Raw genomic sequence first — 15,576 nt, 5'->3', positions numbered from 1 at the left:
CTTTTCAGGACAAATCTTCTACAAAGTAAGAGGACTTTCTACAGTGTAAGAGGACTTTTCAGGATAAATCTTCTACAAAGTAAGAGGACTTTCTACAGTGTAAGAGGACTTTTCAGGATAAATCTTCTACAAAGTAAGAGGACTTTCTACAGTGTAAGAGGACTTTTCAGGATAAATCTTCTACAAAGTAAGAGGACTTTCTACAGTGTAAGAGGACTTTTCAGGATAAAGGTTCAAGTGTAAGAGGATTTATCAGAAAAAAAAAATTCTAGTGTAAGAGGACTTTTCATGCCAAATTTTCTACAATATAAGATGACATTTCAGGATAGATTTTCTACAATGTAAAAGGATTTTTTTTCAGGATAGATTTTCTACAATGTAAAAGGATTTTTTTTCAGGATAAATTTTCTACAATGTAAAAGGATTTTTTTCAGGATAAATTTCCTAGTGTAAAAAGATTTTTTCAAGACGAATATTCTCCAATGTGAGGAGTCTTTTAAGGACCAACTTTCCACAAAGTAAGAGGACAATTCACGACAAATTCTCTATCGTGTAAGAGGACATTTTCTACAAGGTAAGGAGATTTATCAGGACATTACGAGCATGGCGAACAAACAACCAGATGGACCCTCTATGCACACAGTTTCATCTTAGCAATATGGACACTCCAAAGCAATACAGACACTCCAAAGTAATACAGACACTCTAAAGTAATACAGACACTCCTAAGTAATAGACACTCCAAAGTAATACAGACACTCCAAAGTAATACAGACACTCTAAAGTAATACAGACACTCTAGTAATACAGACACTCCAAAGTAATACAGACACTCCAAAGTAATACAGACACTCTAAAGTAATACAGACACTCCAAAGTAATACAGACACTCCAAAGTAATACAGACACTCCTAAGTAATACAGACACTCCAAAGTAATACAGACACTCCAAAGTAATACAGACACTCCAAAGTAATACAGACACTCTAAAGTAATACAGACACTCCAAAGTAATACAGACACTCTAAAGTAATACAGACACTCCAACGTAATACAGACACTCCAACGTAATACAGACACTCCAAAGTAATACAGACACTCCAAAGTAATACAGACACTCTAGTAATACAGACACTCTAAAGTAATACAGACACTCTAAAGTAATACAGACACTCCAACGTAATACAGACACTCCAACGTAATACAGACACTCCAAAGTAATACAGACACTCCAAAGTAATACAGACACTCCAAAGTAATACAGACACTCCAACGTAATACAGACACTCCAAAGTAATACAGACACTCCAAAGTAATACAGACACTCCAACGTAATACAGACACTCCAAAGTAATACAGACACTCCAAAGTAATACAGACACTCCAAAGTAATACAGACACTCCAACGTAATACAGACACTCCAAAGTAATACAGACACTCCAAAGTAATACAGACACTCTAGTAATACAGACACTCCAAAGTAATACAGACACTCTAAAGTAATACAGACACTCCAACGTAATACAGACACTCTAAAGTAATACAGACACTCCAAAGTAATACAGACACTCTAAAGTAATACAGACACTCCAAAGTAATACAGACACTCCAACGTAATACAGACACTCTAAAGTAATACAGACACTCCAAAGTAATACAGACACTCCTAAGTAATACAGACACACACTCCAAAGTAATACAGACACTCCAACGTAATACAGACACTCCAAAGTAATACAGACACTCCAACGTAATACAGACACTCCAAAGTAATACAGACACTCCAAAGTAATACAGACACTCCAACGTAATACAGACACTCCAAAGTAATACAGACACTCCAACGTAATACAGACACTCTAAAGTAATACAGACACTCCAAAGTAATACAGACACTCCAACGTAATACAGACACTCTAAAGTAATACAGACACTCCAAAGTAATACAGACACTCCAACGTAATACAGACACTCCAACGTAATACAGACACTCTAAAGTAATACAGACACTCCAACGTAATACAGACACTCTAAAGTAATACAGACACTCCAACGTAATACAGACACTCCAAAGTAATACAGACACTCTAAAGTAATACAGACACTCCAAAGTAATACAGACACTCTAAAGTAATACAGACACTCCAAAGTAATACAGACACTCCTAAGTAATACAGACACTCCAAAGTAATACAGACACTCCAAAGTAATACAGACACTCCAACGTAATACAGACACTCTAAAGTAATACAGACACTCCAAAGTAATACAGACACTTCAAAGTAATACAGACACTCTAAAGTAATACAGACACTCCAAAGTAATACAGACACTCCAAAGTAATACAGACACTCTAAAGTAATACAGACACACACTCTAAAGTAATACAGACACTCCAAAGTAATACAGACACACACTCTAAAGTAATACAGACACTCCAAAGTAATACAGACACTCTAAAGTAATACAGACACTCCAAAGTAATACAGACACACACTCTAAAGTAATACAGACACTCCAAAGTAATACAGACACTCCAAAGTAATACAGACACTCCAAAGTAATACAGACACTCCAAAGTAATACAGACACTCCAAAGTAATACAGACACTCCAAAGTAATACAGACACTCCAAAGTAATACAGACACTCCAAAGTAATACAGACACTCCAAAGTAATACAGACACTCCAAAGTAATACAGACACTCCAAAGTAATACAGACACTCCAAAGTAATACAGACACTCCAAAGTAATACAGACACTCCAACGTAATACAGACACTCCAAAGTAATACAGACACTCCAAAGTAATAGACACTCCAAAGAATACAGACACTCCAAAATCAAATCATTATTCTCTAATCATGGGTCGTGCCATGGTCATTGTACCCTCTCTTGCTTGAGGGTACACTCGGGCACACTATTTTATCTAATTTTTCTTCTTCTTGTTTTAAGTTTTTACAGTTTACTTAGGAAATATTTAGTTTAATGTTAATGTTCTTAAAATATTTTATTTTTCTTTGTTTTCCCTGTTCAGGCCCCTGAGCTTAGAGCATCCTGCCTTTCCAACTAGGATTGTAGCTTAGCAAATAATAATAATAATAATAATAATAATAATAATAATAATAATAATAAATAATAATAACAATAATAATGATAAATAAATAATAATAATAATAATAATAACAATAATAATAATAAAAATAATAATAAATAATAATAATAATAATAATTCATTCTTATTTCCTCTCCTCACTGATCTATTTTTCCCTGTTCAGGCCCCTGGGCTTAGAGCATCCTGCGTTTCCAACTAGGATTGTAGCTTAGCAAATAATAATAACAATAATAATAATAATAATAATAATAATAATAATAACAACAACAATAATAATAATATTAATAAAAATGATAATAATAACAACAACAATAATAACAATAATAATAATAATAATAATAGTAATAATATTTCATCCTTATTTCCTCTCCTCACTGATCTATTTTTCCCTGTTCAGGCCCCTGGGCTTATAGCATCCTGCGTTTCCAACTAGGATTGTAGCTTAGCAAATAATAATAATAATAATAATAATAATAATAATAATAATAATAATAATAATAATAAGACTGAGTTTGACTGACATTCCTTCTACTCTGCAGACAGCCACACTGACGAATAAGTAAACTGACCCTATTCCTTCATCATGAACTACCTATGTACCTATAGACCATTTCTTTTAGCGAGGCAGATTTGCACCGACTCGCAGCGGTGCCCTTTTAGCTCGGAAAAGTTTCCGGATCGCTGATTGGTTGGACAAGATAATTCTAACCAATCAGCGATCAGGAAACTTTTCCGAGCTAAAATGGCACTGCTGCGAGTCGGTGCAAATATGCACCTAGTTTGACTAGGCAAGAGGGAAGTACACATGATGGAAAATCTCTCTTTAAGTACACCTTAATGATGTACTATTGTACTAAATAGTACTATATTTGACAGACTCCATTCAACAGTACAGGAGGAACTTATAGGATAAGGTTATCATGGCTAATACTGTTGGAGAGAGAGAGAGAGAGAGAGAGAGAGAGAGAGAGAGAGAGAGAGAGAGAGAGAGAGAGAGAGAGAGAGAGAGTCGATTTCTTTTCATGGTGGAGTATTATTATTATTATTATTATTATTATTGGGGGTGAGAGAGAGAGAGAGAGAGAGAGAGAGAGAGAGAGAGAGAGAGAGAGAGAGAGAGAGAGAGAGTCGATTTCTTTTCATGTTGGAATATTATTATTATTATTATTATCATTATTATTATAATTTGCTAAGCTACAACCCTAGTTAGAAAAGCAGGATGCTATAAGCACAGGGGCTCCAACAGGGAAAATAGCCCAGTGAGGAAAGGAAACAACGAAAAATAAAATATTTTAGGAAAAGTAACATTTAAATAAACATTTCCTACATAAACTGTAAAAAATTTAACAAAACAAGAGGAAGAGAAATAAGATAAAATAGTGTTCCTGAGTGTACCCTCAAGCGAGAGAACTCTAACCTAAGACAGTGGAAGACCATGGTACAGAGGCTATGGCACTACCCAAGACTAGAGAACACTGGTTTGATTTTGGAGTGTTCCTTATCCTGGAAGAGCTGCTTACCATAGCTTAAAAGAGTTTCTTCTACCCTTACCAAGAGGAAAGTAGCCACTGAACAATTACATTGTAGTAGTTAACCCCTTTTGGGTGAAGAAGAATTGTTAGTAGGGTTGTCAGGTGTATGAGGACAGAGGAGAATCTGTAAAGAATAGGCCAGACTATTCGGTGTATGTGCATGTGTAGGCAAAGGGAAAGTGAACCGTAACCAGAGAGAAGCATCTCAGTGTTTTAAGGTGTATGAGGACAGAGGAGAATCTGTAAAGAATAGGCCAGACTATTCGGTGCATGTGTAGGCAAAGGGAAAGTGAACCGTAACCAGAAGTAATTAACCCCTTGGGTGAAGAAGAATTGTTAGGTAATCTCAGTGTTGTCAGGTGTATGAGGACAGAGGAGAATCTGTAAAGAATAGGCCAGACTATTCTGTGTATGGGTAAGCAAAGGGAAAGTGAACCGTAACCAGAGAAAAGGTTATTCGAGTGAGAGGTTTAAATCCATTGTCACAAAGCAGATATATAAGAATCAAACGCTGCAACAGACCTTACCTGCCAGGTGCAAGCAGCCATGGGCAACAACGAGGTTGCAAACCGAACACAAACCCCGAGTGATGAGTGTTAAAGACCTCAGCTGTCTAGTGCGAGCGGCAGTGGGTTGAAACAAGGCCTGAGAGAGAGATGAGGTAGGACATTGAAAATTTGATGATTAAGATTTGGGTGTAATTGAATTTGGATCAAATAAATATTTACGAAAAAATGATGATGATGATGATAATAATAATGATAATAATAATTATAATAATTATAATAATAATAATAAATAAATAAATAAATAAACCTACTATAAGCACACTATTTAGTAAAATTTTAATGAAACATACATATGAGAGAGAGAGAGAGAGAGAGAGAGAGAGAGAGAGAGAGAGAGAGAGAGAGAGAGAGAGAGAGAGAGAGAGAAGCGCAGTGTTTATTACAGCTCAAATAAATTCATGATTTAATTACCATGAAACGGGTAGTTGAAACACGGTAGGTGTAACCCGTAGACTTTTCCAACACCGCTCGCTTTTCGTTTTAAGACTTCAAACTTAATCGAATATTTAAGCTTTTAAAAATATCTAAATATAAACGTAATATATACGTATTATATATATATATATATATATATATATATATATATATATATATATATATAATATACACACATATACACATATATGGTATATACAGTATATATATACAGTGTATATATATATATATATATATAATAATAGATTATATATATGTATATATACACACATATATGTGTGTATATATATACATACATACATACATATATATATATATATATATATACATAATAAATTATATATATGTATATATACACACATATATGTGTGTATATATATATATACATACATACATATATATTATATACACACACACATATATGTGTGTATGTGTGCGTGTGTGTTCTAAAATTTTCGGTGATCAATCTATTCTGAAGAAGTGTTTTAATTCTTTCATTCTACCTTGTTTTGAGTATTGTTCTCCTGTCTGGTCTTCAGCTGCTGATTCTCATCTTAATTTGTTGGACGGAAACTTACGGTCTATTAAATTTCTAATTCATGATCTAGATATTAATCTCTGGCACCGTCGTTCAATTAGTTCATTATGCATAAGATTTTTCATAACTCTGACCATCCTTTACATTCAGATCTCCCTGGACAATTCTATCCTGTTCGTAATACTAGGCAGGCAGTTAATTCTAATAGCCAGGCCTTCTCCATCACGAGGCTCAATACTACGCAGTACTCTAGAAGTTTTATTCCAGCTGTGACCATGTTGTGGAATGATCTTCCTAATCGGTGGAACTTCATATATACATATATATATATATATGTATATATATATATATATATATATATATATATATATATATATATATATCAGATCTATTTAAATGTTGTTACTGATCTTAAAATATTCTATTTTATTTATTAATTTCTTGTCAAGTATAGTTTATTTGTTGTTACCGTATTTCCTTTCCTAACTGAGTGTTTTTCCAATTAGGGTTGTAGATTGGTTGATAATACAATCACACATATGCATATATATATATATATATATATATATATATGCAAATATATATATATATATATATATATATATATATATATATATATATATATATATATATATATATATATATATATATATATATATACTCTTAAATTTAAGCATGATTCAATTCACCTAATTCATCATTTATCTTCTTTTACGAATTACTTTCTTAATATTTTTCATTTGTTTAATCTAATAAACTTTTACATAATAATAATAATAATAATAATAATAATAAAAATTTTCAAGAAGGTTCCAAGCTGGACGCTCTCTCTCTCTCTCTCTCTCTCTCTCTCTCTCTCTCTCTCTCTCTCTCTCTCTCTCTCTCTCTCTCTCTCTCTCAAAAATCCTTTAAAATTTTGCAGGATACGCCGTAAGGATGCTGCTTTGTATCCTGTCTCCGCCCACCTCAACTGCCCAGGTATAAAAGGCTTCGGACACGCGTGGCCAGCTCAGTATATACCCAACCGCTGGTTACGACAGGTCACGGACGCTCCTTCGATTATCCGAGGCCCCTTTTTTTGGAGGACCGTGAAGTGATTGAGAAAGCCAAGAGTGATTTATATTGGGACAGGATGATTGAGCTTCTATAGCGATCGAGCTCTTGCAAAGTGACTGTTGGCAGTGTTTTTCTTCGAGGAAAAAAAAGGATTTTTTTGTCTTCAAACAAGGATTTTTAAATTGTCTTCAACACGTGTTAACATTAAGTGTTCTCCTTCGAAGAAAAAAAAGGATTTTTTTTGTCTTCAAAAAAGGATTTTTAAATTGTCTTCAACACGTGTTAAATCGATCGATACAATGGACACAGCCATCGTCTCTTACGAACAGATGGTTCACGCCTTCACGGATGCTTACACGACAGCCCTCAACACGTCCTCCTCCTCTTCTTCACGCCCTACGGTGGCGCCTTGTCGTGTCCCCACGCCCGACAGCGACTACAGCTCCCTGAGCCCTTCTTCAGCGCCTCAGAGTCCCTCTATTTCGTCAACCCACGCGGCCTGGTCGGCTTTCACGACGATGTCCCAGCTGGAATCTGTAGCGCCGACACCTTCTCCAGTTTCTTCTTCAGCATACGGCACCTGCACAGAGTACAAGCCCTTGTACACGGACATCACGACGCTCCTGCCGAAGGCATCGCCCGGAAAAGGGGCGCTCTTGCTTCCTCCTCCAGTGGCGACTTCACTGAGTTCTCCTCGACCAAACATCGGCCTAAAAATCGAAGACCAGAAGCTCTTGTGCGGCGACTTCGAGGTCCTCAGTCCATCCCCTAAAGCAGCACTGACGCCTTTAACAGCGATCGAGAATAAACAGGAACAGCCATTGCAGCAGCAACAGCAGACAGCCGCACCCGCCAAAAGCACTTCGAAAGCAGCACGTGGCGGCGGACGCTGCAACAGGAAGCAACGGTCGGGGCGTGAAGTGACCGAAGTGCTTCGCAAGAAGAGGCGACTGGCAGCCAACGCCCGCGAGAGAAGACGCATGGACAACCTAAACAAGGCGTTCGATCGACTCTGCGCCGTCTTGCCGAAAATGTACGACGACAGGAAGCTGTCGAAATACGACACACTCCAGATGGCGCAGATCTACATCACGACGCTGGCTGATCTACTGGTGTAGCCTCCAAGGAGGGAGGTTTTTCCAGAATCCAGGACTCCATTTTCCTTCGGATGCGTTTATCTCATCAAGCTTCCAGGTTCGAAAGATGAAGGAGGTTTTCCAGAATGCAGGAGACATTTCTTCAAGCTTCCAGGATGTTTTCCAGAATCAAGAACCAGCCCAGAACCCGTTTACCCAAGCTTCCAGGAGATTTTCCAGAATCCAGAACCCGTTCACCCAGGCTTCCAGGAGGTTTTTCCAGAATAAAGAACCCATTGCCTCAAGCTTCCAGAAGGTTTTCCAGAATCAAGAACCCAATTCCTCAAGCTTCCAGAAGGTTTTCCAGAATCCAGAACCCAATTCCTCAAGCTTCCAGGAGGTTTTCCAGAATCCAGAACCTATTTCCTAAACCTTCCAGGTTCGACTAACGAGGAAAAGCAAAGGGTGAACATTGTAACAAGGAGGTTTACATTCAATCACTGGACTAGAGTACCTCCTTACCTCCGCTACCTCCAGTTGTAAGCAATCCTTTTGTCTTCCAGAAGTTGACGGTCTCGAGAGAGAGAGAGAGAGAGAGAGAGAGAGAGAGAGAGAGAGAGAGAATTGCTTGCCAATTAATGGTCCCTCCGTTTTTTGAACTTGTATTAAGTTTTAAGGTTTCGCAATTCCTCACTTGTAAATAACATTAGGGACGACACCTTTTCATTCATTTACCTGTGAAGTACAAGTTTAATCTTCGTATGTATATATGCACATACAAACATACACGTGTATACGTGTATACATGTATGTTTAATGGCTCGATACTTAATATTAAAGTGTTGTAAAGTACTTAAAATACTTGAAAGTATTTAAATACTTTGAAAATACTTTTGAACTTTGACCTCAACTTGTACTTTCAGGATATTGTAAAAAAACGTAAAATATTGTAAAATATTGTAACTTGTAAAAGACACATATTTGATGGCTGTGAGCCCCGATTGATATACTGATATTTTACATAGTTTATAATCTTTAATGATTATGCCGACAGTATTCCATCTTTATTGTCATATTGGGCTATTTCTATTTTGTTTTCACTGTTCAATTCAATGCCAAATGGTTAGGGTAGAATATTTATGATTGACTGAACCAATTTCATGTTGGATTTTATGTGAAATGTGGTAGATTTCATGTTGGATTTTATGTGAAATGTGGTAGATTTCATGTTGGATTTTATGTGAAATGTGGTAGATTTCATGTTTGATTTTATGTGAAATGTGGTAGATTTCATGTTGATTTTTATGTGAAATGTGGTAGATTTCATGTTGATTTTTATGTGAAATGTGGTAGATTTCATGTTGGATTTTATGTGAAATGTGGTAGATTTCATGTTGGATTTTATGTGAAATGTGGTAGATTTCATGTTGGATTTTATGTGAAATGTGGTAGATTTCATGTTGGATTTTATGTGAAATGTGGTAGATTTCATGTTGGATTTAATGTGAAATGTGGTAGATTTCATGTTGAATTTTATGTGAAATGTGGTAGATTTCATGTTGAATTTTATGTGAAATGTGGTAGATTTTCATGTTGAATTTGATGTGAAATGTGGTAGAGTTCATGTTGAGTTTTATGTGAAATGTGGTAGATTTCATGTTGGATTTTATGTGAAATGTGGTAGATTTCATGTTGGATTTTATGTGAAATGTGGTAGATTTCATGTTGGATTTTATGTGAAATGTGGTAGATTTCATGTTGGATTTTATGTGAAATGTGGTAGATTTCATGTTGGATTTTATGTGAAATGTGGTAGATTTCATGTTGAATTTTATGTGAAATGTGGTAGATTTCATGTTGGATTTTATGTGAAATGGGGTAGATTTCATGTTGGATTTTATGTGAAATGGGGTAGATTTCATGTTGGATTTTATGTGAAATGTGGTAGATTTCATGTTGGATTTTATGTGAAATGTGGTAGATTTCATGTTGGATTTTATGTGAAATGGGGTAGATTTCATGTTGGATTTTATGTGAAATGGGGTAGATTTCATGTTGGATTTTATGTGAAATGGGGTAGATTTCATGTTGGATTTTATGTGAAATGTGGTAGATTTCATGTTGGATTTTATGTGAAATGGGGTAGATTTCATGTTGGATTTTATGTGAAATGGGGTAGATTTCATGTTGGATTTTATGTGAAATGTGGTAGATTTCATGTTGGATTTTATGTGAAATGTGGTAGATTTCATGTTGGATTTTATGTGAAATGTGGTAGATTTCATGTTGGATTTTATGTGAAATGTGGTAGATTTCATGTTGGATTTTATGTGAAATGTGGTAGATTTCATGTTGGATTTTATGTGAAATGTGGTAGATTTCATGTTGGATTTTATGTGAAATGTGGTAGATTTCATGTTGGATTTTATGTGAAATGTGGTAGATTTCATGTTGGATTTTATGTGAAATGTGGTAGATTTCATGTTGGATTTTATGTGAAATGGGGTAGATTTCATGTTGGATTTTATGTGAAATGTGGTAGATTTCATGTTGGATTTTATGTGAAATGTGGTAGATTTCATGTTGGATTTTATGTGAAATGGGGTAGATTTCATGTTGGATTTTATGTGAAATGGGGTAGATTTCATGTTGGATTTTATGTGAAATGTGGTAGATTTCATGTTGGATTTTATGTGAAATGTGGTAGATTTCATGTTGGATTTTATGTGAAATGTGGTAGATTTCATGTTGGATTTTATGTGAAATGTGGTAGATTTCATGTTGGATTTTATGTGAAATGTGGTAGATTTCATGTTGGATTTTATGTGAAATGTGGTAGATTTCATGTTGAATTTTATGTGAAATGTGGTAGATTTCATGTTGAATTTTATGTGAAATGTGGTAGATTTCATGTTGGATTTTATGTGAAATGTGGTAGATTTCATGTTGAATTTTATGTGAAATGTGGTAGATTTCATGTTGAATTTTATGTGAAATGGGGTAGATTTCATGTTGGATTTTATGTGAAATGTGGTAGATTTCATGTTGGATTTTATGTGAAATGTGGTAGATTTCATGTTGAATTTTATGTGAAATGGGGTAGATTTCATGTTGGATTTTATGTGAAATGTGGTAGATTTCATGTTGGATTTTATGTGAAATGTGGTAGATTTCATGTTGGATTTTATGTGAAATGGGGTAGATTTCATGTTGGATTTTATGTGAAATGTGGTAGATTTCATGTTGGATTTTATGTGAAATGGGGTAGATTTCATGTTGAATTTTATGTGAAATGTGGTAGATTTCATGTTGGATTTTATGTGAAATGTGGTAGATTTCATGTTGGATTTTATGTGAAATGTGGTAGATTTCATGTTGAATTTTATGTGAAATGTGGTAGATTTCATGTTGAATTTTATGTGAAATGTGGTAGATTTCATGTTGGATTTTATGTGAAATGTGGTAGATTTCATGTTGGATTTTATGTGAAATGTGGTAGATTTCATGTTGAATTTTATGTGAAATGTGGTAGATTTCATGTTGAATTTTATGTGAAATGTGGTAGATTTCATGTTGGATTTTATGTGAAATGTGGTAGATTTCATGTTGAATTTTATGTGAAATGTGGTAGATTTCATGTTGAATTTTATGTGAAATGGGGTAGATTTCATGTTGGATTTTATGTGAAATGTGGTAGATTTCATGTTGGATTTTATGTGAAATGTGGTAGATTTCATGTTGAATTTTATGTGAAATGTGGTAGATTTCATGTTGGATTTTATGTGAAATGTGGTAGATTTCATGTTGAATTTTATGTGAAATGTGGTAGATTTCATGTTGGATTTTATGTGAAATGTGGTAGATTTCATGTTGGATTTTATGTGAAATGTGGTAGATTTCATGTTGAATTTTATGTGAAATGTGGTAGATTTCATGTTGGATTTTATGTGAAATGTGGTAGATTTCATGTTGAATTTTATGTGAAATGTGGTAGATTTCATGTTGGATTTTATGTGAAATGTGGTAGATTTCATGTTGGATTTTATGTGAAATGTGGTAGATTTCATGTTGAATTTTATGTGAAATGTGGTAGATTTCATGTTGAATTTTATGTGAAATGTGGTAGATTTCATGTTGGATTTTATGTGAAATGTGGTAGATTTCATGTTGAATTTTATGTGAAATGTGGTAGATTTCATGTTGAATTTTATGTGAAATGTGGTAGATTTCATGTTGGATTTTATGTGAAATGTGGTAGATTTCATGTTGGATTTTATGTGAAATGTGGTAGATTTCATGTTGGATTTTATGTGAAATGTGGTAGATTTCATGTTGAATTTTATGTGAAATGGGGTAGATTTCATGTTGGATTTTATGTGAAATGTGGTAGATTTCATGTTGATTTTTATGTGAAATGTGGTAGATTTCATGTTGGATTTCATGTGAAATGTGGTAGATTTCATGTTGGATTTTATGTGAAATGTGGTAGATTTCATGTTGGATTTTATGTGAAATGTGGTAGATTTCATGTTGGATTTTATGTGAAATGTGGTAGATTTCATGTTGGATTTTATGTGAAATGTGGTAGATTTCATGTTGAATTTTATGTGAAATGGGGTAGATTTCATGTTGGATTTTATGTGAAATGTGGTAGATTTCATGTTGATTTTTATGTGAAATGTGGTAGATTTCATGTTGGATTTCATGTGAAATGTGGTAGATTTCATGTTGGATTTTATGTGAAATGTGGTAGATTTCATGTTGATTTTTATGTGAAATGTGGTAGATTTCATGTTGAATTTTATGTGAAATGTGGTAGATTTCATGTTGATTTTTATGTGAAATGTGGTAGATTTCATGTTGATTTTTATGTGAAATGTGGTAGATTTCATGTTGATTTTTATGTGAAATGTGGTAGATTTCATGTTGGATTTCATGTGAAATGTGGTAGATTTCATGTTGGATTTTATGTGAAATGTGGTAGATTTCATGTTGGATTTTATGTGAAATGTGGTAGATTTCATGTTGAATTTTATGTGAAATGTGGTAGATTTCATGTTGATTTTTATGTGAAATGTGGTAGATTTCATGTTGGATTTCATGTGAAATGTGGTAGATTTCATGTTGGATTTTATGTGAAATGTGGTAGATTTCATGTTGATTTTTATGTGAAATGTGGTAGATTTCATGTTGGATTTCATGTGAAATGTGGTAGATTTCATGTTGGATTTTATGTGAAATGTGGTAGATTTCATGTTGGATTTCATGTGAAATGTGGTAGATTTCATGTTGAATTTTATGTGAAATGTGGTAGATTTCATGTTGAATTTTATGTGAAATGTGGTAGATTTCATGTTGATTTTTATGTGAAATGTGGTAGATTTCATGTTGAATTTTATGTGAAATGTGGTAGATTTCATGTTGGATTTCATGTGAAATGTGGTAGATTTCATGTTGGATTTTATGTGAAATGTGGTAGATTTCATGTTGGATTTTATGTGAAATGTGGTAGATTTCATGTTGGATTTCATGTGAAATGTGGTAGATTTCATGTTGAATTTTATGTGAAATGTGGTAGATTTCATGTTGAATTTTATGTGAAATGTGGTAGATTTCATGTTGATTTTTATGTGAAATGTGGTAGATTTCATGTTGATTTTTATGTGAAATGTGGTAGATTTCATGTTGGATTTTATGTGAAATGTGGTAGATTTCATGTTGATTTTTATGTGAAATGTGGTAGATTTCATGTTGATTTTTATGTGAAATGTGGTAGATTTCATGTTGATTTTTATGTGAAATGTGGTAGATTTCATGTTGGATTTCATGTGAAATGTGGTAGATTTCATGTTGGATTTTATGTGAAATGTGGTAGATTTCATGTTGGATTTTATGTGAAATGTGGTAGATTTCATGTTGGATTTCATGTGAAATGTGGTAGATTTCATGTTGAATTTTATGTGAAATGTGGTAGATTTCATGTTGATTTTTATGTGAAATGTGGTAGATTTCATGTTGAATTTTATGTGAAATGTGGTAGATTTCATGTTGATTTTTATGTGAAATGTGGTAGATTTCATGTTGATTTTTATGTGAAATGTGGTAGATTTCATGTTGGATTTCATGTGAAATGTGGTAGATTTCATGTTGGATTTTATGTGAAATGTGGTAGATTTCATGTTGATTTTTATGTGAAATGTGGTAGATTTCATGTTTGATTTCATGTGAAATGTGGTAGATTTCATGTTGGATTTTATGTGAAATGTGGTAGATTTCATGTTGGATTTTATGTGAAATGTGGTAGATTTCATGTTGGTTTTATGTGAAATGTGGTAGATTTCATGTTGGATTTTATGTGAAATGTAAAAATATTGAGTGATATGATATTTTTAAATGTGAAACTTATAAATATTGAATTACATTTTTAAATGTGAAACTTATAAATATTGAATTACATTTTTAAATGTGAAACTTATAAATATTGTATTACATTTTTAAATGTGAAACGTATAAATATTGAGTGATATTTTTAAATGTGAAATTTATAAATATTGAATTACATTCTAATTTGAAAATGAATTTTATATAATTAACAATCTTTTGGGAATTAAACTAAAAAAATGTATGAAATAAAATTTTTTGAAATAAAATCAATAAAGAAAATTAACTTTTATAAAAAAAAAATATTTAATTTCTTTGGGTTTTTGGTAAAAGCATAAAATACTGTATTTTGTAAGTGTTTTTGTAAAAGCATAAAATATTGAATTTTAAAGAAGTGTTTTTGTAAAAGTATAAAAAACTGTATTTCATACAAGGGATTTTTTACAAGCATAAAATATTGTATTTTAATGAAGAGTTTTTGTAAAAGTATAAAATACTGTATTTTATCTGCCACATCACATTTAAAATATATAAAAAATACTGTATTTTGGTAAAAGCATAAAATATTGCATTTTAGAGAAGTGTTTTTGTAAAAGTATAAAATACTGTATTTTTATTTGTCACATCACATTTAAAATATATAAAAAATACTGTATTTTGGTAAAAGCATAAAATATTGTATTTTGTAAAAGTGTTTTTGTAAAAGTATAAAATACTGTATTTTATTTGCCACATCACATTTAAAATATATAAAAGAAATACTGTATTCTGTTCAACTGTATATTTTACTGTATATTCCTGTATTATATTCATCTTATTTCAAAAAGACTAAAGACTCATCTTGTCTTTTGCATCTTTTAAAATACATTCCGT

General features: G+C 33.1%; 1 protein-coding gene across 1 annotated transcript; it reads left to right on the top strand.

Moving 5' to 3' along the window:
- Positions 1-7,507: 7,507 nt before the first annotated feature.
- On the top strand, positions 7,508-8,468 carry LOC137644980 (uncharacterized). The gene has a single exon (XM_068377848.1). It carries the CDS (start codon positions 7,546-7,548, stop codon positions 8,362-8,364), a length of 819 nt encoding a protein of 272 aa, XP_068233949.1. The 5' UTR covers positions 7,508-7,545; the 3' UTR covers positions 8,365-8,468.
- The last annotated feature ends 7,108 nt before the right edge of the window (positions 8,469-15,576 follow it).

The sequence above is a fragment of the Palaemon carinicauda genome, chromosome 8, assembly GCF_036898095.1.
Source record: "Palaemon carinicauda isolate YSFRI2023 chromosome 8, ASM3689809v2, whole genome shotgun sequence".
NCBI classification, from domain to species: domain Eukaryota; kingdom Metazoa; phylum Arthropoda; class Malacostraca; order Decapoda; family Palaemonidae; genus Palaemon; species Palaemon carinicauda.
This window is presented reverse-complemented; position numbering and strand designations above follow the sequence as displayed.

Coding starts and splice junctions, on each gene's coding strand:
- LOC137644980 (XM_068377848.1), top strand. CDS start 7,546: ATGGACACAGCCATCGTCTCTTACGAACAGATGGTTCACGCCTTCACG.